The 21534-nt window shown below is 34.9% G+C and overlaps 2 protein-coding genes across 3 annotated transcripts; both read left to right on the top strand.

Annotated features, from left to right (window-relative positions):
* The first annotated feature begins 2728 nt into the window (after positions 1 to 2728).
* On the top strand, positions 2729 to 10735 carry LOC132182544 (pre-mRNA cleavage factor Im 25 kDa subunit 2). Of its 2 annotated transcripts, none has more exons than XM_059595823.1 (7): positions 2729 to 3039; positions 3540 to 3585; positions 8166 to 8259; positions 8383 to 8456; positions 8848 to 8934; positions 9076 to 9186; positions 10189 to 10735. In XM_059595823.1, exons 1-7 carry the CDS (start codon positions 2918 to 2920, stop codon positions 10258 to 10260), a joined length of 606 nt encoding a protein of 201 aa, XP_059451806.1. In that variant the 5' UTR covers positions 2729 to 2917; the 3' UTR covers positions 10261 to 10735. The 2 variants fall into 2 exon arrangements, with proteins under 2 accessions (XP_059451806.1, XP_059451807.1); XM_059595824.1 differs by having other exon boundaries at positions 2730 to 3036.
* Positions 10736 to 18485: 7750 nt separating this feature from the next.
* Positions 18486 to 20796, top strand: LOC132182787 (transcription factor LAF1-like). Its single transcript, XM_059596131.1, has 3 exons — positions 18486 to 18710; positions 19469 to 19598; positions 20184 to 20796. Exons 1-3 carry the CDS (start codon positions 18575 to 18577, stop codon positions 20785 to 20787), a joined length of 870 nt encoding a protein of 289 aa, XP_059452114.1. The 5' UTR covers positions 18486 to 18574; the 3' UTR covers positions 20788 to 20796.
* Positions 20797 to 21534: the final 738 nt, after the last annotated feature.

Raw genomic sequence — 21534 nt, 5'->3', positions numbered from 1 at the left:
AATTATTTTTTAAACCACAGGGAGTGATTTGTAAATTAGGTTAACCACAAGGACCAATTTTGTATTTATCCTTTTTTTTATTTTTATTTTTTTATATTTTTTTATCATAAGATCCAGTGTGTTCGTTCTTATTGTTTGTGGTGTTTTTAGCTTATGTGCACTTTTTTATTGGATTCTGTATAAGATTGGTTTTACCCCACATTCTGATTGAAGTTATTCCTTTCAAACTTATGTAAGATTCACTTGGCATCTATCTATTAAAGATTTATCCTTATAAACGAGGCGGTATTTTGAAATTAAAAATATAAGGAATGAACATAATTTGTTCAATCCCACAACATCCCACGATTAAACCAATATCAAGGTACTGGTGTATGGAGCTTAATTAGCTATTCAAACTCACTAAATATTTAGTTAAAATTTAATTATTCTATTCAAAATATTTTTTCTTATTTTTATTATTCTTAAAGAAAATAAAAAATTAAATTGATTTTTTTTTAATGCATTAAGCTCAAGAAGTGAATGTTAAATTATGGTAAACCTAGGGGTTGGTTCCAGTGGTGAATATTTTGAAATTGGTGCTATTTTTATAAAATCTAAAATTTGAATTTACTGGAGTATTTATGGACATATAATTGAGGGAAAATGATCATCTCCATTTCAAATCCCCTCCATTTAGTGTATTTTGAAGGGTAATGCATTTAGTGCACTACCATCATTAAAACTTTTGGACAACACTACCTTTCAAAATGTACTAAATAGAGGAAATAGAGGGAATTTGAAATGAAGAGGATTCTTTTCCATAATTGAGGAGGCTCGTGGAGTTTTAAATGGTTTGCAAAAATAGAAGATTAATCATGTTATTAGACGACATTTAAATGGTGTGGCTCACCGTTTAGCGAATGAAGCTTTATCTTTGTCTAGAACATAGTTTTATGGGAGCCCCTACCATGCGGTCATGCTACAAAATGGGTCTTTTGCAGCATCTAACCACAAGGTGACACATCACCAAGCTTTTTTTGACAAAATAAAATAAAAACACCAGATAATAAAAAACAAAGAATCAAACCACCTGCCCTGGCGACAGCGAAACCACTGGCAACAGCAGACCCAACCGTGGGTCACCCTATCCGACGACTTTTCTGCCAAACCCAGCCTCAAAAATCGATTATAATGTCTCAAAAATCAATTCTAATACCTCAAAACTCGTTTATAATGCCTTAAAAAATGATTTTAATGCCACAAAACTCGTTTCTAATGCCTCAAGATTCAATTTTTGATTTAAAACTAAAACCTAGAGAGGAAGGTTAACCCTTTTTGGGATTTTATCACCCTAAAACTGGAGCCATGCTATCATTCACGATGCTGAAGCCATGTGAAAAACGAAAGAAAAAATCAAAAATCCAAACCCAAACCGGAACAAGACCCATCAGAAAAAACCAAAAAATCAGACCCACCGAAGCAAGACCCATGCAGCCAGCATTTTAGCAGATCCACGGCCGGCGAGACCCAGCCGTGGGTCTTGGTGGCTGGCTAGATCTAGGCCGGCCATGGTCTGCAGACCTACGATCTTCTTCTTTCTCTTTTCTTTCTTCTTCAGTTGAAAATCAGGTGCATTAGGTGTAGTTTTTTTTTTTTTTATCATTTTTTTTTTCCTTTATGTAAGTGTCCTTCTTTTATTGGTTGCTACAAAACCCTACTTTTGCAGCATGACCGCATAGGAGGGTTTCTCTAGTTTTATTGAGGAAGTTCCTTAATGTATGAGGAAACTTCAGAAAGCCCCCCTGAACTTCCAGCCGTTTTGAAAAACCCTCCCTGAATTTTCAAAACTCTCACTTAGGCCCCTTGAACTTTGATTTTCTCTCACTTTAGACCATTTTAACGTTAAAGTCAAACAATTTGACTTTTTATACCCATTTTATCCTTCCCTAAACTACGTCGTTTTGTATCCTAAAACTACAACACCTACCCAGCCCAAAACGACGTCGTTTTAGGCATTAATTTTTTTTTTTTTTAAAAGCAACAAAAAAAAAAGAAAAAAAAAGAAGGGGAATCAAGTGGTTTCGCCGTGACTTAGTGGTCAAACCACCACCACGTATTGGTTATCCGCTACCCCTTGGCGCAAAAAAAAAAAAGGGGATGGTATTTAGTATCTTACCAATTCTGGCAATCGGTGAGCCGTACCAATTCCCCATACCTGGATGGTGCATTTAGTGGCTCGACCACCCTACGCGGTGGCCAGTGATGAACCTACCACCCTGTGAGACATGCCAGTGGTGGCTGAAGCCACCCCGATTTCCTTTTTTTTTAAAAAAAAAAAAAAAAAATATTATGCTAAAAAACGACGTTGTTTTGGGTTGGGTGGTGAAGTAGTTTTGAAGCCTAAAACGGTGTAGTTTTGGAGTCCAAAACGACGTAATTTTGGTTGAGGGTAAAACATGTATAAAACGTCCAAAACAACATAGTTTAATGTTAAAAGGGTTCAAAGTAAGAGAAAACCAAAATTCAGGGGGCCTAAGTGAGAGTTTTGAAAATTGAGAGGAAATTTTTCAAATCAGCTTAAAGTTTAGAGGGATTTTATGAAGTTTTCCCTTAATGTATCAATGTCTGTAGAACATTATGCTTAAATTAATTTTTTAATAATACAAGGGTTCGAAAGTGAGTACATGAAGTGTCCACAGAGGCTACCGTCATAAAAATAAATAAATAAAAAATTATGAAGCTCTATTTTTTATTTTGGTTTTTGTTTGTATAAACTGCAGAGCAGTAGAACCTGCGTTTGAAACTCTGGATCCAAACGCTCTCTTCCCCCGGCCCAGCGCCTCCTCTCGCTGAGCACCCTAGAGAGAGAATTCGGAGAAGTAGAGAGACATTTCGTAGATTTTCGTAGAGACAGAGTCCGTAGAGAAAGGGAGAGATGGTAACGTCGCCGGTGGTCAACACTTACCCGCTGTCGAGCTACACCTTCGGGACCAAAGAGCCAAAGATGGAGAAGGACACCTCCGTCGCTGATCGCCTCGCTCGCATGAAAGTCAAGTAGTATATTCCATCTCTCCCTTAATTTCTTAAAACCCTAGATAAACCTCAGCTACCCTGTTTGGTTGCCAAGAAACCTGAAATTGTAAAATTTATTTTCTCTACTTTTATTTCTTTTTGTTTTCTTAAGAAAAAGGAATTTTTAGGTTCAATGAAGGAGCTCGAGTCGAAAACCTATTTTTTCCTTCTATCGAATTTTCTTGTGAAACAAACTAATTCTACAATTTAGAATCTTTGTCGGGTCTAGGTCATTACAGAATAAAATGCTGCATCGTAAATGTAATTCCGCTAGGACTTGCTGTGATTTATATTCGATTTTTTGAAATTCTGACGATGCTGAAAGATGTTTTTGAAAACTGGTCCAAATGCTGAATTAGGTCTAAATCATGGAACAATTAGTATAACAGTTTCGTTTTTGAATACCTGTGTTTGTGAATTTTTTTACTGAATTAACAAAATGAAGGTGGGTGAATCTGATTCCTGGTTACTATTCTTGGTTGCAGCTATATGAAGGAGGGAATGAGGACAAGTGTCGAAGGGATTTTACTGGTATATTCATTTGATTTAGCTTCCAGGTGTTATGATGTTGTGAAAATTGAACTTTGTGATGCTTACATTTTTGCTTAGTCCGGAGAGATTGAGGAAGTTCATATCCTATGCTATCTGCATCCACTTTTTGTGGACCAATAAATTTAATTGATGGTATATAATGAAATGTATAATTGCTTCCTTAGAGAACTTAATTCATCATCGTTTTTTGTAATGCACCTTAGAGTTAACAGCTAGTTGCTTTTTTTCCCCCTGTTTTTTTTTTTTTTTTTCTTTTGGAACTTTAATTTCAGAGTGAAGGGTCATGAGTAAAAGAAGGCATAGGGTATCCATTTTACTCATGCTGCCAAAAAAGTGGGATGGGTTTTCCCTGTTATCTAAAAAGAAGGCATAGCCTAAATGGTTGATGATTAAGATGAATATGCTAAAGGTCTTTACTTGTCATTCATGTATTTAATACTTAGGCTGCCTTTGTTTTGGATAAAAAGGTTTTTGACAACATTTTTTTTTTTCTCCATTTTTCGGTGTTTGGTGCGAGTGAACGTAAAATGATTTCAACGTCAACAACAAATTTGCTATCCTAAATGGTCCCCACCATCCTCCCTCCGAACTGCAGCACCACCTGCTGTTGTAGAGGAACCCAATTGCCCATCCCCCAAGTGCCTCCGCCCTCGGCTGCCATCCCCCTTAGTCGTCCCAACCTTCCCCCCCCACGATGACCCCCACCCCCACAAAGTAACCTAGCCTCTCCCTTCCCCCAGTGCCACCATCCTCCCTGCAGTATCGTAACCCACTTCAACCCCCCCTCTCCCCAATTGCAACTTCTTTTCCCCCTATGGGTTTTATGAGAGTTTTTTTTTTTTTAATTTTTTTAAATGTTGGTTGCAGTATTTGGTATTGTTTAATAATTTTGAGTAGTTTTCGTTTGGTTTTCAGTTGTAGTAAGGAACTATTTTTTGTACCAACTAGACAATGAAAACATTTTCGATATTGTTTTCAGGGTCTCAATCAGACAATGGAAATTCAATGATTTTCCCCGAAAATTTTCTTAACTGAAACTATTTTTCCAAAGAAAACCATTTTTCCTCAGAAAACCATTTTAAGTCGAAACAAACACAACCTTAGTCTTTTGTTGGTTGTCTCTTGCATTTGAGTTGAATGCCATACTTGTCCAAGATGAAACCGACGGTGGGCTCATAGTACCTATATTATTTGTTGACAAAACTTGTTTCATTATATTTGGTAATTATAATAAATAGGCACACATATAGATCCAAGACAGTCAAAGACAAACGCAAACAAATCCACATACATGTGTGCTTGTTCTCCTACAATTAAGCTTGAACTAGAGTTAGACTTCACATGTATCAATAATTGTGCCTATAGCATGCATTAATGTCAAACAAAATGTATATTCATGGACTTGATGCTTGTATTAGTTTTTTCAAAAATGTTACACAATTAAATGGCTTGTTGAAGGACCCAATAATTTTGTTGTGCATGCTAGTTGCAATATAATTTTTCCTTTTGTCAGCCAAGGCTAAGTTCTACATCCCCTTTGCTTATTCACTTGATTACCACTTAATCCTGTTTGTTTTACTGCACTTCATACATTTCTTTTGCAGAGAAAAGATGGAAAAATAATCAAATAAGACAAAATACTCGTTCTCGATACCATTTTCTTCTTTAGTGATTTTCAAAAGGAATTTCTCTCACTCTTCTATCTTGTGCCTGGTGCCATAACTTTTCTGTTACGTTTCTGCATTCGTGTACTTCGCATGTGCACACATAGACACAACACACACATGGAACTTTTCTGTTACATTTCTCCATTTCTACATTTGTCAGTATTATATATGTATGTATGTATGTATGTATGTATATAAATAGGGTCTATTGTTGATTAGAACTCCTTAGTTCTCCATACTAATTTTATGAGCTTAATCAAATCAGGCTATGCATTCTTTCTAGGGTTTTTTTCTTGTCCTGAATGTCAAAGAGCACAATGAATAGTGGCTTCATTGGTTCACCTTCGTGATGTTACCAAGAAAAGAAAAAAAGAAGAAAGAAAATGAAAGATAATACTATGTGCAGTATTTGTATCATGTCCAAATTGTGTAATTTGGTAGAGATAAAGAATATCTGTACCAAGACTACCTGATGGCCTACAAGTCCCAAGTGCAAAGCTTGGTGCTTTTGCTCCTTCCACCTTTCTTAACGAGAGAGCTTTTACACGTAGATCCTCGTCCTTTATATACCTTGGTGACAGGTGACTGATCAGACCTTATGTTGGCTAGGCAAGTCACCTGGAGGCAATGGAATACACATGCATGCCATGGATTGGTTTGTCTTTGTCATGAATGAAGGCTACAAATTTTGATTTCTTTCTTCAATTACTGAGCTCTGCAAGCAAAGTCACTGAGTAGGCAATTCAATTAATTTTATGAGCCTCTCGATTTATAAAGCGAATGGTTTACCAACTATATATCTATAATCACTTTCGTGTGTAAAATGCATGATCTGGGTCCACCTTTTGGGATTTTACAAAAAGAAAGATGCATGGTAGCAGGAGAAGTGTGCCTGCTTGAGTTACTTGCAGAATGGCGAATCACCATTTTATAGTTATGTATGAGTGAGGACTGGTTCTGTTCTCTTCAGTTTTGTTCACCGTGCCATCATAAAGTGAGGATGGAGCAGAAGTACCAGTCTTTTAAAGCTTAACTTCAAGTTGATTTCCATGACTACATCAGATTTGAACCAATATTCGCTAATAGGTTTACCAAGTGCTTTTAGTCAAGTTGAACCATCATTCACAAGACCAACATTCCCAGGTAGAAAGCTTCAAATTATAACTGGTACCTTTGGTCATCTAAATCAAGTACCAGAGTGTAGCATGAAATTCGTCTTATTTCTTGAAATTAGTAGGAATTTGTTATAAGCCAATTTTACATCCTTCCTAGTCTTGCATGGGTTTCTTTAGAACCATTGTCTTAGTATCATATATGCTTCTCTGCCAGTGAGATATAGCTGCATATAACTCTAAAGAAATTGATGATTATGAACACCAGATATAGATGAACTTTCATTAGGAAGGGTTGGGAGGAGTTTTATAGTTTTACTAGATTTGAGGTGGGGGACAACTCCAAGGTTAGTTTTTGGCATGACGTTTGGTGTGGGGTGTTGCCCCGTAAGAGAGCATATACGAAGTTGTTTAGCATTTCCTGCGTTAGGGATGCTTCCGTGGCATATCATCTTTAGTTCTCTAATGGCTCTCCTTAGTGGAACACTAGTTTTGTTAAAGCAACGCATGATTTGGAGTTGGAATTCTTTACTTCATTCTTCAATCGGCTATATGCCATTAGATTGAGATTGAATGGTGTAGAGAAGGTTTACTGGATCCCCTCCAAGAGAGGACAATTTGAGGTTAGCTTGTTTTATAATGTCTTAATCCCCCAGGATAGCACCCATTTCCCTTGGAGGTGTATTTGGCGGAGTAAGGCTCCTTTGAGACCGACTTTCTTTACTTGGTTGGTCACTTTCGGTAAGATCTTTACTTTGGATAACTTAAGGAAACAACATATCATTGTGATTGATTGTTGTTGTTTGTGTAAGGAGCGGAAAAACCGTTGACCATTTTTAACCCCATTGCGAGTTAGCTAGTGTATTATGAAACTCAATCTTCGGCTTGTTTGGTTTAGCGTGGGTCATGCCTCGTCGAGTGAGAGATCTCTTCGAGTGAGAGATCTCTTCATTTGTTGGAGAGGGAAGTTTGGTAGCCCTCAAAGTGAAGTTTTATGGAAGATGATTTCACTATGGTTGATGTGGTCTATTCGAAGATAAAGAAATAATTGAAGCTTTGAAAGAGAGATGACAGTGCGGAGTTAAAGGCCTCATTCTTTAGAGGAATGTTAGGTTACAAAATATTTTACAAAAAAAACTCTTACAAAGTGATGTGACACAACATGATTGAGAATGAGATGAATCCAAATTTTGAGAAATTCAATCATGTTGTGCCACATCAGTTTGAAAGAGTTTTTTTTTTTTTTTTGTAAAATATTTTGTAAGCCTAGCATTTCTCTATTCTTAATTCTATTTTCCAATGGATGACTGCCTATGATTGTTTCCATATTTCTTGTTTTCGTGACTTTATTTTATTTTTTATTTTTATCTTTTTCTGGTTAGGTGTTTCCTTTATATATGTCCTATGTACTTGGGTCCGCCCTAAAAAAAGATGAACTTTCAGTAGGATGCTTTCTGCATTGTTAGAAGAGGAATTCGATTTCGATCACAGGGAGCTTTCTTTGAAGGCAATTTTTTTGCAGTGCAAAATGGTTTTTTTGCTGAAAATGTGATTCTTTGTTTTCTGCCGCTAATAAGAATCACAAATGTTTCTTAGACAGTTATTTCATGTTCTAGTTTTTTTGCCTTTACTTATGCTCAACAGACTGCTAGCCCTCTTCCTTCCAAGTTCTTGTCCATGGTATTTCTTGGGTGGACAAGAATTGGACATAAGTTTCTTCATTCTACATGTCCAGATGCTTACTTTCTCTTGTGGCTCATTCTATGGCTGGATCTTGCAGGTGCAGGAACATAATCATCCTCACATACTTCTTCTGCAAATTGGGAACACTTTCTGTAAACTTCCTGGTGGGCGTTTGAAGCCAGGAGAGAATGGTATGATATTTCCTCTGTTATAATCATCACAGGGTCTGTGTTTTCTTCTTGTTTTTCTCCCAGCTTCATGATTTTCTTAGTATGAAGTTTTTTCGTTCTTCTGTTTACTTTATGTGATGACAGAAATTGAGGGTTTGAAAAGGAAGCTGACCAGCAAGCTTGGTGCTACTGTGCCTGCTCTTGTGCCCGACTGGCAGGTATTATTCTGTTTTATTTCGTCTCTGAGTATAGGATGAGAGGAGATGCTGGAAATTGATGTGGGGATTGGAAACTTATGTCTATTATTACCGAAAGTGAGTGGAGACAAAGAAAATGGTAATAGACATAGGCAGAATTGCTATATCATCTGAGACTGATGGCTAGCCTTTGCTAGGCTTCTTAATGGGCTTGCGTTAATTACAGTTTGCTTCCTGATTTTGAGTAGCTGCCTTGCTTCCCTTTTACTAGGAGGCCAGTTCTGCTTGGAAATGTGGGTCTTGGGTACAATGGTTGAAGGCCATATTTCCTCTCACCTTTATGTGAGCGGCAAAGGCACTGGAAGTTTATATTTGCTAATGCTTATCATTGCTTCCTGGAATCTTTTTGCAGATAGGCGAGTGTGTAGCTATCTGGTGGAGGCCAAACTTTGAAACCATAATGTACCCGTATTGCCCTCCCCACATAACAAAACCCAAGGTAAAATACAGTTGAAGGCCAAATTATTGAATCTTGTTCATGTTGCTGGCTTCATTGGTTAGACATGATCCTCCTCCTCCCCCAAGGGGGCAGGTTTTTGGGGCTATATTTAACCTCTTCTCTTTCCATATGAGTATGCAGGAGTGTAAGAAGCTTTACCTTGTTCACTTGTCTGAAAGGGAGTACTTTGCTGTCCCAAAAAATTTGAAACTTCTTGCTGTTCCATTGTTTGAACTCTATGATAATGTTCAGGTATGGGAATCATATGGCATTCTTCTCATCTTTAACTTAATTTGACTAGTTTTAATTCTTTACTCTTTTAGGTTAAAATGTCAGGCTTGCCACAATCTGAATCTTTTTAAGACAAAACTTCATCTTTTTAAGTGAAAGTTATTATAATTAAGGCGGAGTAGTGGAGCCATTATGGCAAATCGTAAGGGGGTAACTATGTGGTCTTCTATCCAATTACATTTATGGAAAAACTACACTTACCCTTCTTAAACAACTATTCATATTAAAATTTTACTCCCAAACTTTAAAAAGTAATTTCCCCCCTAAACTACTTAGTCCTTACACTTAGTCCCCCTCCATTAGAATTTTGTATTAAATCCAATGGAAATGGGCCACGTACGATACGCGTGACATAAAATGTTCGTTAAAATACATTTATGTCCTTGAATTAAAAATAAAAAGCCTTTCTTGCCAAGGAGTCCCATGGCCTAGAGGTGACACACGACTTGGCCGCGGGTCTGGAGGTGATCCACAGCCTGGCCACAGGCATAGAGGAGACCCGGATGGTGGGTCTCCTCCCACAATATGTTTTTATTTTTTTGCTATTCTTTTGTGTTTTTCTGAATTTTTCGTATGATGCATGGGTATTATTGTCGTATTGACTTGTGTGTATTGCATGCGACTTATTTTCGTCATATTTAATATAAAATCCTAATGAATGGGGGCTAAGTTTAAGGGTTTGGTAGTTGGGGGGACATTGCAACTTTTTAAAGTTAAAGGAGGGACATTGCAAATGGTGATAATTGGAGGGGAGTAATTATTATAGCAACCCACGGCAGTGGCTATGAATTTTGAAATTCCCCTACCTACCCTCCACTCCTAATCTTGTATTATCCAAAATGGCTAACAATGACTTCTTCACCTTCCCACTTTGATTTGTCATTTTTTTTTGGGATTGGAAACTATATGATATTGAATTCTAATTTCTTGTAACACTTTTGTATGTCACTTGCGTGGTTGCAGAGATATGGACCAGTTATATCCACCATTCCTCAACAACTCTCCAGATTTCAGTTCAACATGATCGCTAAATGAGTGTAGCATGGATTTCTAGAGCTCACATCCTTATAGCTAGCTACCTCTGCTTTATAATTTTATCAAGTTGGGACCTTTATTTGATTGCCTGGACTGCTAGGACTCGGACATCATCATAACTAAATTTTAAGTTGGTTAGATGGGGTTTCTCCACTTATGCGGATAACTGAAGCTTATCTTTTGACATGGTCTCTGTGTCTATGTTTGGAATATATCTATTATTGTGTTCTGAGTGAGCCTAGGGTTCTTGTTCAAACCAGGATTCTTCTACTGTAGCGTTGGATCTGATTTGTCTGTGGGATGATGTAGTGAGTTTATATACAACGCCATTTTGGGACTTCCATCAAATTCTCTAATGTAACTGATTATGCTGTGCTGTAATATTGTAGGTGAAATTAGAGTACAGAAGAGCATAGTGTCTTTAACAACCGACTACATGGTTTTGAATGTATTGATCATCCCTCTTGTACTTGCATTTGTTAAAGTTGTTCTTGCTACTTTTGCTTGCCGCTTATGGGGGTATCAACCTCTGGGTTTAGTCTTGTCATTCCAGGCTCATCAATGGGGAAGATGGGTGATGAAAGATGGGAGACGGATCCTCTCCATGTCACTTGAAATGGAGAGGCCCATTTAGTGTATTTAGGGGGGCATAATTGTCTAAAAAAAGTTGTTTAAAAACTAAATGGACAATTATGCCCCTTAAATACACTAAAGGACCCTCATCATCTCAAGTGAAATGGAGAGGATCCGTTTCTGAGCGATGAGTCCAAGGCTAATAATACTTGGCTTTAACCTTATGGGGAAATAAGTTCCCACCTGTACTCTGATATTAGAAATTAAATTTAGAAATTAGCAACATGAAAATTATGTGTATGGTTGAGAAGTAAATGTCTTTATTATTAGATCAAGTTTTTTTGGCTCATTTTCTAGTGTATTTGGCAATGTTTTGTCCATTTCATTTCTTTCTTGGACAAAAAGTCTTTTATAAAATTGTCTCTAGTAGTCCAAAATTCTTTATTATTTCATATTTAGTATAATTATGGTCAACTTTTGTCTTTGATTCTTCTATAAAAGAGTGCAATCAACTCTTTTGTGATAATCGAATTTAAAATATTTTAAGTATCCTATAGTAAGAGTTCTGTTGATAGTTTTGAGTGTTCTTTATAAGAGTATGTAAACAAATTTTAAATATCTGGTGTGTTTCGTGTTTTACTTCTTGTCATTGTTAGTTTCTCTTAAATTTTGAATAAATAAAAAAGGTGACAATTTCAAAATTCCTTGTTTTAGAATAAAGAAGAAAGTGACTCGAGGATATGCCAATTATTCGATTTCAGATCTGATTGAGTAGTTTATAACCAGAGGGTAGTCTTTACTCAACTAAATAATAATAATAATAATAATAATAATAATTCTTAAAATTCTTAATTGTACAAAAAAACATGGTCTATACTTTATTATTTGTTTGTTAAATACAAATAAAGATCTTTTACCAAACATATGTCATTAGTTAACAGTATGAAGTGTTTAGCATGTTACAACTTTTTGTTTAAGGTGTCCAATGACTTGTTTCAAATTGGTTTCTACCACATTGCACCTTCCTATTGGGCAGCCGGCTTAGCATCTAATACTTTAGGAAATCATCATTTTAGTGTTGAATCATATATGGCAAAAAGATTCTAGAGAACCATGTCATATAAGCCAAATGCACTTTGTTAAGGGAGTATATATATATATATATATATAAAGGGCTTTATAAAGTATTAATTAAATAATTAATTAAAGTACGGATTAAATAATTTTTTTACCGACAATAAGAAGTTTAATCCTTGACTTTTTTTTATGACAAGCGAAACATGATGCTCTAGAAAGCAACTTCTGCAATATCAAAAGAGAAAAAAAAAAAATTGTGAATTAAAATAATATTACTTTACAACCAAGTTCTGCAGAATATATATATACTGCTGGAGACTTGAAGCAATAGTTTTTTTTTTTTTTTTTGTTATTGTTTTTTATTAATGAAATTCTATTCAAGGCAGGAAAAGTGCAATAGGATTCACACAATATAAGTAGCCAGAACTTGCACAACAAACACTCAAAAGTAAAACAGTAATATTTATAGCTCCGCATATTAATGGGGATAATAGTTGTTAATTCTACGAGCTGGTTTGTAGGAAATTCTTATAAATCAGCTTTTAAAACCACGTGCCTTTTAACTAGAACTTGGCATGCCTATTACAAAACCTCATGTTCTTTTATGCGACAATATTGGTGTCACTTATCTCACTGCGAATCTCACATTTTTTATTAGGACTAATTATAAACACCTTGAAATTAATTTCCATTTTGTTAGGGGCAAAGTTGCATAACGAGCTCTTGAAGTTAAATTTCTATCCAGTAAAGATCAAATTCAAGATCTGTTCATAATGTTGACGTGGCAGTTCCAATCAACCTCTTATTTATTTATTTATTTTAACCAATAATTAATCTAAAGATTGATTAAGACTCATATGCCACTATTCTAAGATAAAACTGTAGTTCTTAAAATTGGCATTGTTTATTTGTTGAGTTAGCAGGTATGGGGGTTGACGTAATGCCTAATTCAAACATAGAATTGGTCTCCGTGTTTGAATAAGGAGGGCCAATTGGATGCCACTCATCTCATCCAATTGAAGCTTCATTTTAATAAAAATGAAGCTTTTGTCATATATATATATATATATCAATCATTGGTTTGAATAAGAGGCAAGCTTTTTCCCAACTTTAATAAGCTGTATTCTTGTCTTGCCTGCATAATAGCCCATGCTTTGTCTACTCTGTAGCAACTTCGCAGTGAAAGATTCTCATAAACAGCTAATAATCAACATTATAAACCAGAGACCATGGAACATGGAACAACACGATAAACCACAACTAGGTTGTTAGTGATAAATAGCTTCATGCTCTTTCTTGATGCTGTCCATGCTGTCGGAATCTTTTAACACAGATTATATCCTTTTTGCAGTCTTACAAATATATTTATTTTTGAATTCCAAAAGTATATGGAATGGTGTTTTTGGTGGCGGATGGGTGAATAACGCCTAAGAATTTGCATTTGAGTTCTTGCATTTGAGAGGGAAACAATTGTTAGTGTTTGTTTGGGTGTACGTTTGAGGGATCTAAAAGTGCATTTAACACTCAAAAAGTCTGTTTGAAGAAAAAAGTATCCGTTTGGTTAAAAAAAATTGAAAGTGCTTTTAAGGGTCTAAAAAAATTGTCAAAACACACTTTTAGCAAAAGCTTAAAAATGAAGATTTCGCCAAAAAAACATTTTTTAACTTAAAACTCTATTGTTCCCAAGAGATAGCTCAAGCGGAGATTACTAGTTTGAATTCTCATCTCCTCATGTGTGAACATGTCAAAAAAAAACTTAAAAATTATATTTCTCAAATACAATTTCAAACATGCTCGTAATACCGGAAGGCTGAAGAGCAAAACGAGGAATCCGGTTGAAATGGGGCTGCAGGTGAGAAGCAGATTAGTCGTCTCATCTGCCCTTCTCTGTCTGCTATTATGAGCTTCTTCTTTTTTTTTATCTAAAAAAGAATCAATTCTCAACTTTCTTCCTACTTCCCCATATAAAAAGAAAGAAAGAAATAAAAAATAAAATTCAAAAACTTAGAAATTTCAACTGGTAAACCTACCGCCTCTGGGCACTACATGCCGAGAGAGTCCAGAGAGGAAGAAAGATTCGCCTTAGATTGACCCTTCAAATTTAGAGCAATGCCATTATCCTTTTCTTTTTTTTAATGACAAAATACAGCTATATATTATATTTGGATAAGGCAATCTTTGACTTTCGTGGATAAGGAACCTGCTATCTTCAGAATTTTGTTTAGGGTATATATAAATCATTCTAAATAAGATGCTTACTAACTAAATTAGGGTTATATATGTTTGTTAGAGTTTTTGTTTTTATTTTTATTTTTTGTTCTTAAGACAAACACATTAAAAAACAATTCAAAATACAAAACATTCTTAAATACACAAAAATGATTTTGACGAGAATGAATTTTTATTTTTCCCACAAAACAGAAAATAAAGATAAAGTCCATGTTTATCAGAGTTTCACTAGCCAATAATGGTATTTGGTAGAGTCTTACCACGGAAAGAAAGGAGATTCACACATCAAAAAGAGAAAACTCATCTCAACATTGTGTCTAATTTATTTGTTCGAAAATCTCATTTCAAATAAAAGTATCTCACTCTGGCTAATATATAGTTAGAAAATATAATTATTCGTTCATTCATTTAAATATAATATGTTTTTATTGGAGTACAAAATAACACTTAAATAGACACAAATAAAAACCATAGCGCTAATTTGACTAATTCTAGGCCAAGCCTATTATTGAATTATAAAACAACGTCAATTCTTTAAATATAAAATTAAATATCAATTACCTAAATAAAACTAAATACTTGATTATTTAATTTTTATCTTTATGTCACATCAGATATTTTTCCAAATAAAAAAAAAAAATCTCTTAAAATATATTAACAAATATACCTGTAGATTGTTTTAAAAAAAAAATTGGGTCGGCTTCTGGCTATACACAATGGAAGAGTGGCATACACCAAGATATTATGTCAAATCTTTCCACCATATTTTAGAACTGGAGCACGAAAATCAATGACATATTCTTAATACCTCACGCCACAACATGAATGTGTTTCATAATCTCCAATTCGCATATTAAATTCATCATGTTGATCCACTTGAATTTGCTAAAGGATTTTACAACATATGTAGACAGACCATCAAGGGCTTGTGAAGTTTTTGTTTAATTGCATCTCTCTCGGATAACTTCACTCACGATTCTTTTTCAGATGACACATCACATCAAGTGTCTTTTGTTTGTAAAGTATGATCAGAATCTTCTTGACCGAATAAGTGTCACCATATTAATCACAACACAAAGGGTGGACACAAGTTATGTCCTCCTATGAAACTTGCACGTTTCATATGACTAGCTATTCAGCAATCAACTCAAATAATTCACTCGAATCATAAGAGCATCTCCAACTATATTACCTAGAAGGCTAGAATACCTAATTACAAAGCATACCCAATTACTTTTTTTTATATGCACTACATTAGGATAAAGTTTTATCCGGTAATATAAGAAAAGAAAGACAGGATTAAAAAAAAAAAAAAAAAAACCATGAAAAAGTAAACAAAGAGAATAAGAGGAGTTGATTACTTATATTATATTAATGATTAGGTAAACAACAAAGTTATAATCAACAATCCAAGCTGTCTTCTTACCAACTACTTAATTATGATATACACAGTTGATTGCCATTAGGATTTTACTTTTATTAAGACCAACCCTTTCCTTTTTGTAACTAAACAGTTACAACTTTTGGCTTCTCTACTTGAAAAGGTTTAATTATATAGAGTAGTTGGTGAGAAGACCCCTTAACTTGTTCTTCATAGACAAATGGGAGATGGGGTTGACATTGCAACGTATTTTATTGGGGGAGAAGTTGCTTTGGATGATCATATTTTCTTCTGTTCAATAATAATCATGATTATAATAATCAGTACAGTCTGTCAAAAACCTTTTAAATTAACCAAACCCTCTGATTCCTGATGTTGACTGAAGATAATTGCCTGCTGTCCATCTCATCAAATCATTGATAATTTTATCAAAATCAGAAGGGGATTTTTCTTTTTTTTCTTTTTTTTCAAATTAGGTAACAAGACGCACAGCAGGGATTGAATTTGTATATATGTCGGTGTCCTTTTGTTCTTCTAGAATTTCCACGTCTCACAGCAAAGTCAATTTGTTGATTAAAAAAAAAATGTTTGTATATGAATTTTTGAATGGTTGGAATTCTGCCACTGCAATATGATGATGAAGCTGATGCATTGGTTGAGACAAAATTGTCGGTAGAGAAGGAATGAGATGACACCAACAACGATCTCTCTCTCTTTTTTTTGTTAGGAACCTTAAATCTTGTTTAGTTTCCAACAAATCTTGTCTTTTACTTACCCATTTAAGGCAAATGAAGAAAGTTAATGGCTTCCATGTCTAACGCTAAAAAGGAACAGCTAGCTTTTAGATTAAGATTAATAATAATGAATAATGAATCCATTTCTGCCGCAAATTTGTGGTGGCTCTGGAAAGCCTAGAAGGGTTCTTCTGACTATCTCTTCTTCTTTTGGGTCAACTAAAAGCTGCACCATACAAGACAGGATTGCAGATTCTGTCGCCTGGCTACTACTGCTGGGGAATATGAAGCCAAGCAGTAGGGAAAATCATCGTATTTTTATGTTTGGTTGACATGTTTTTGTTCCAAATGTGCCATTGACTTTGCAACGCAGTAGCTTCACTATATAAGGCCTGATCAAATTGATTAAAAGAAAGGGGTATTGACACCAGTCATGAATATATGGTGTTCATACAGTTTGACCGCATGCAGCACCCTAATTCAGCCATAGCACATGCAAAGACAAAAAAACAAAACAACAACACGTGTAATTCACCATTGAATGTCGGTGGAGAATACTCGATGCCTAAATGATGATTTAAGGTCAGATACGAGAAATATCGGAGGTCAAGGGTCGGATATTGTGGGTGGTGGATTATCACAAAGACCTGTCATTCTAAATAGTAAATACAATAGTAAAAATCTATTTTTTTGTATAACCAAATCTTTTCTTATCGGAATTTGAATAGGAAAGATATTTTTTTAGGGATATCTTTCTTTATATTTCCTCTTGGCATATGTGTGCATCCACCTCGTAATGGTCCGTCGGTTGGGGGTTAATGGGTTACTCTCAAGTCTCAACACTCGAGGGTCAGATGATCAGCTGACCTTTATAGGGGCAGTTACTACTTGATTTAACTTTTTCGCTCAATGAGTTTCAAACCGGATGTAACGTTTGGCTCGTTTGACGAGTAAGCACAGGGGGGACCTAAGTGTAAGGGTGGACGACAAGTTTTTTACAATTCTTTATAAAATATATATCAATTCATGCCCCAAAAAATGATATATTTTTTTCTCAAAAAATTAATATATTATGCATTATTCTGTTTATATTCTTTTTCTCTTAGTCATTTTCTTCACATCTCGTTTTCCTTTTATTTGTGCAGAAGTGTAGAATATGATGAAAATATTTGTTTTTATTTATTTATTTGAGTGATTATTCTGCAGTCGTTTAAATTTACAATATTTATTTTTGGTACCATTTTTTCTTAAACTTTATAGATCGTGTTTAATTTATTTTGCTAATTATTTATATTATTGTGTGTTTGTGATGCTATGAGATTAAATTTAAAAATTCTATGTTTTTATTTTATATTACAAGCACAAACACATATGAATAAATTATATTTATTTATGTACTTTATTTTATCTAAGTCAATGTTCTTAACTTATAAAAAAAAAAAAAAAAAAAGTCCGTCCTCTCGCACCAAAAATCTTGGCTCCACCCCCGAGTAAGCGGACTTCTAATAGGCCCGAGGGCAGATAGGACTGAACAAGCGGCCATGGCCCCCAATGTTGGGGTGATATTTTTTCCCACCATATGTCATGATGACTTAAGCCCTCTGATATTCCTTGAGAGGAAGGGCAGCGTTTTAATTTTTTAATTTTTTAATTTTTTTTTTTCTAAGCAAAGAGATGAAGGGCAGCGTTAACTGGTTAGTTTAGTTTACATCAAATGGTAGCATTGACATTTTTAACAACTTTCAACTTCCTATGTGTTATACATAAAAGAATATAAAAATGTCTCAAATGGGTAGCTTAATCGATTAGAAATTACGTCTTGTGAAGCGAAAGTAACTAGTTTGAATGAATAATGCTACAAGTCCATTTTGTGTCCCTCTTGAGTTATTTCAAGAATGATGTGACTATTAAAATCATCATTGAGTTTGTGATTGATCATTATTGAATTTTGATTAAATAATAATTTTAATAGTCACATCATTCTTGGAGTAACTTAAAAGGAATACAAGAGGAATTTCTAAAATTACTCGTTCGAATCACTCTTCTCCTCTTTTGTGTGCGTAAAAAAGTAAAGAATATGTAAAAAAAAAAAAATTTTAAAAAAAATCCTATTTCTTTTCTAAAGGAGCAGATTTCAACTAATCATTGCTTTAAATACCAAAGTCTTCATGATTGGCTGCCCATTGTTCTCCTCGCCATAACCCATCACAGACACGCGCCTCTCTCTCTCTCTCTCTCTCTCTCTCACAGAAACACAGAAAATACACAAATAAGCTCATAAAAGCTGTGTTGTTAAGCTTAAATTCTGTTAATAGGCAAAATGGGGTTCAAGCCATCAGACAAGCCAAAGCCAAAACACAGGAAGGGCTTATGGTCGCCTGAAGAAGATCAAAGGCTCCGAAACTATATCCTCAGACATGGCCATGGCTGCTGGAGCTCCGTCCCCATAAACGCCGGTAAGTTTAGTTTGCTATACACCTTCATCACGTCGAGCACATTGCCGTCAACGGCACCATTATTCCTAGTATAATTCATGATAATTATAATCTTTCTTCTTTCTAATCTAAATATACATGGACGAAGGCTTTATGGCTCCAGCATATATATATTTCAAATTTGTTCACATATAAAATTTCACATGGGTCATAATTACGAAGAAAAATCCCATTTTATGCTTCCAGTTCAACATGATTATTTTCTTTTTCACCCTTTACTTATTCATTTCGTAGCTTCGTCGAAATATATTAATACAAGTGGCCAATTTAATTCCAAAGTCCCTTGCTGAGTACTGTTAAACGTGTTACAAGCTTGTTCTTTTGGTGTTTTTGTTTTTTAAGGAGGTGGAAAGCATTGCAATTTTTTTATTTTTTTTAAAAAACTTTAATTTATTTATCGGAGCTTTATAATAAACACTTTTACTTTTAAGTTTTACACTAGCTTTTACTTTTATCAGTTAATAATTTACTTACTTTTTGGAAGTTAGTAGGGTACGATATATATAGTATGTCAAGTCAACAACAACAAAAGAGTGGTAAAACCCGAAAGGGTGGTCTGAAAAAATAAAAAATAAAAAATAAAAAATGATGATAATGTATGTACATCCACCTTTTATTATTTTTTTTTTTTTTAAAAGACAAAATATAATAAATTTCTACTTGAATTAATTGATGAGGAAATATCCAAGTGAAGATTTGAACTTAAATTTTACACACAGGATTACAGAGGAATGGAAAAAGCTGCAGATTAAGGTGGATTAACTACTTAAGGCCAGGATTAAAGCGAGGGATATTTAGCAAAGAAGAGGAGGAGACAATCCTGACCCTTCATCAAATGTTGGGCAACAAGTAAGCGAGAATGATGCACTTTCTTTCTCTCGTTTTAATTAAAATAGGTTTTTAATGCTTCAAAATCTATCACAACATTCATAGTTCTAATGGTCAGAGATGCAAACACTAGGGAATAATTTTGGATAAATGCATGAGGATTCGGCTTACATGCTGTTATTAAAATAACAACATGTATAATGTAGTTTAATCAACGGTTAAAATTGAATCTTAAAGTTGATTTACTTTTAGAAGTTTTTAATAAAAGAGAGATTCAATCTTGACAATTGATTAAACTACAGCATACAAGCTGTTATTTTGTAAGCCGGATTCCATGCATGATACATATCACAACAAAAAATTAGCTCAATAACCACAACTAAGTCCAATAGTCGATGTTATTGATCAGATCACGCAAATGCTAAGTAGTAGACTATTAGCGTCAGACTTTAATATTTAGAGTCGACGCTATTGGAAATAGCACACAGAACGAAAATGTTGCTTCTATTTAATTAGTTGTTCATTAGTCTCGACCCTAATGAAGTTCACTTAAACCTGAAGTATGACGGATTTTGTAATCATAACCTTGAATTATCAAATGAGCAGGTGGTCTCAGATAGCACAACATTTACCTGGAAGGACGGATAACGAGATAAAAAACTACTGGCATTCATATCTGAAGAAGAAAGTGAACAAAGTTGAAGAAATGGAACCTAACACCACAACTCGGTATACCAGTTCAAGCTCAGATACAATGGATTCATCACCCTCTCCCAAGAAGGCTAGAATCGGAGTTCCAAATTCCGATTCACCTGAATACATGGAAAAGTCATCAACATATATTGACCATCAATCCATTTTACAAACTTCCGACTTCCCCAAGGAGGCTAACCGCGGTAGCTTCTTACCAAAGCTTTTGTTCTCTGAATGGCTTTCCCTAGACCATGTTAATGGTGGGGGCTTTGCAAGTTCAGATGAGGGGCTGATTTCTCAGAATTCAAACTTGCAATACACTCCAATGCATGGTTTTTTGTCGAGTGATGGCACGTATAGTGGCGGGTTTCATGAGGGTACTTCGGCTACTGAGATGTTCAGTTCACAGTTCAAGTTCGAAGATCAAATTTCAGGAAATGGGATCGTTGATTTTATCTCCGGGGGTGATGTTAATGTATGCAATGATTTCAACATGAGTAATAGTGTAATGTACTGATACGGAAGGCCAAGCTTTAAGGAAGAGTGATCAATTCTAATTGTTTTTTTCTAATAATTAAATTGGTACTACAAATTATCTGAAAAGAGGAAATATTGGGGGGACCAAATAAGCTTAATTAATGGTTGTTCTTCCATGGGGTTGCTTTTGAAGACACCCTTAATTAGTCATTTGTTTCCTAATACAATGCCCAACAACTTGTGCTTCTTTCTTTCAGTATTTAATTTCAAATAATGTGATTGAAAGCTTCTACATGTGGTCCTTAATGTGTGAGCTTTCTTTCCTATTAATTATGGGTCTAATTCCCCCAGTATTCACACAATAGTTACATAAAAAGCTTAGGCTAGGATTCAAAGCAGAAATTCAAGAAGCAATCACTGTAGATGACAAACTGCAAATTGTTTAAACATTTTTTTAAAGCTACTGTACGTAATGATTCTCAAAAGAAGCTAAAACATAAACACTGCTATAAGTTGGATCCCCTTTTACAATGACGTGAACGTGTCCAAAAACCTCAAATTAAAAATCTGTTTTAAAGCTGGTGTACCACACGAGGAATTTCACATAAACATGCTTTTCCAACCCCGTGAACCGGTCCAAGATAACCTGATCTAAGCTGGCATGGTCCAGTTAGCAAAAATTGGCCAGCTAGCTGAACCCAACCTGATCTAAGTCGGCCGAAGCTAGCCTGATTAGGTTGACCAATCCTAGCTTGATTAAAAAAAACGAGTGTACATGACATAAAAA

The sequence above is a fragment of the Corylus avellana genome, chromosome ca5 (assembly GCF_901000735.1).
Source record: "Corylus avellana chromosome ca5, CavTom2PMs-1.0".
In the NCBI taxonomy this organism is placed as follows: domain Eukaryota; kingdom Viridiplantae; phylum Streptophyta; class Magnoliopsida; order Fagales; family Betulaceae; genus Corylus; species Corylus avellana.
The sequence above is the reverse complement of the archived record's forward strand: the minus strand, read 5'-3'. Positions and strand labels throughout refer to the sequence as shown.

Bases quoted from the DNA above. Each gene is read 5' to 3' on its own strand.
- LOC132182544 (XM_059595823.1), top strand. From the start codon at position 2,918: ATGGTAACGTCGCCGGTGGTCAACACTTACCCGCTGTCGAGCTACACC. The intron at 3,586-8,165 runs GTATATTCATTT...TGGATCTTGCAG, and splicing joins GTGTCGAAGGGATTTTACTG to GTGCAGGAACATAATCATCC. The intron at 8,260-8,382 runs GTATGATATTTC...ATGTGATGACAG, and splicing joins TTTGAAGCCAGGAGAGAATG to AAATTGAGGGTTTGAAAAGG.
- LOC132182787 (XM_059596131.1), top strand. From the start codon at position 18,575: ATGGGGTTCAAGCCATCAGACAAGCCAAAGCCAAAACACAGGAAGGGC. The intron at 18,711-19,468 runs GTAAGTTTAGTT...TTTTACACACAG, and splicing joins CTCCGTCCCCATAAACGCCG to GATTACAGAGGAATGGAAAA. The intron at 19,599-20,183 runs GTAAGCGAGAAT...TCAAATGAGCAG, and splicing joins CATCAAATGTTGGGCAACAA to GTGGTCTCAGATAGCACAAC.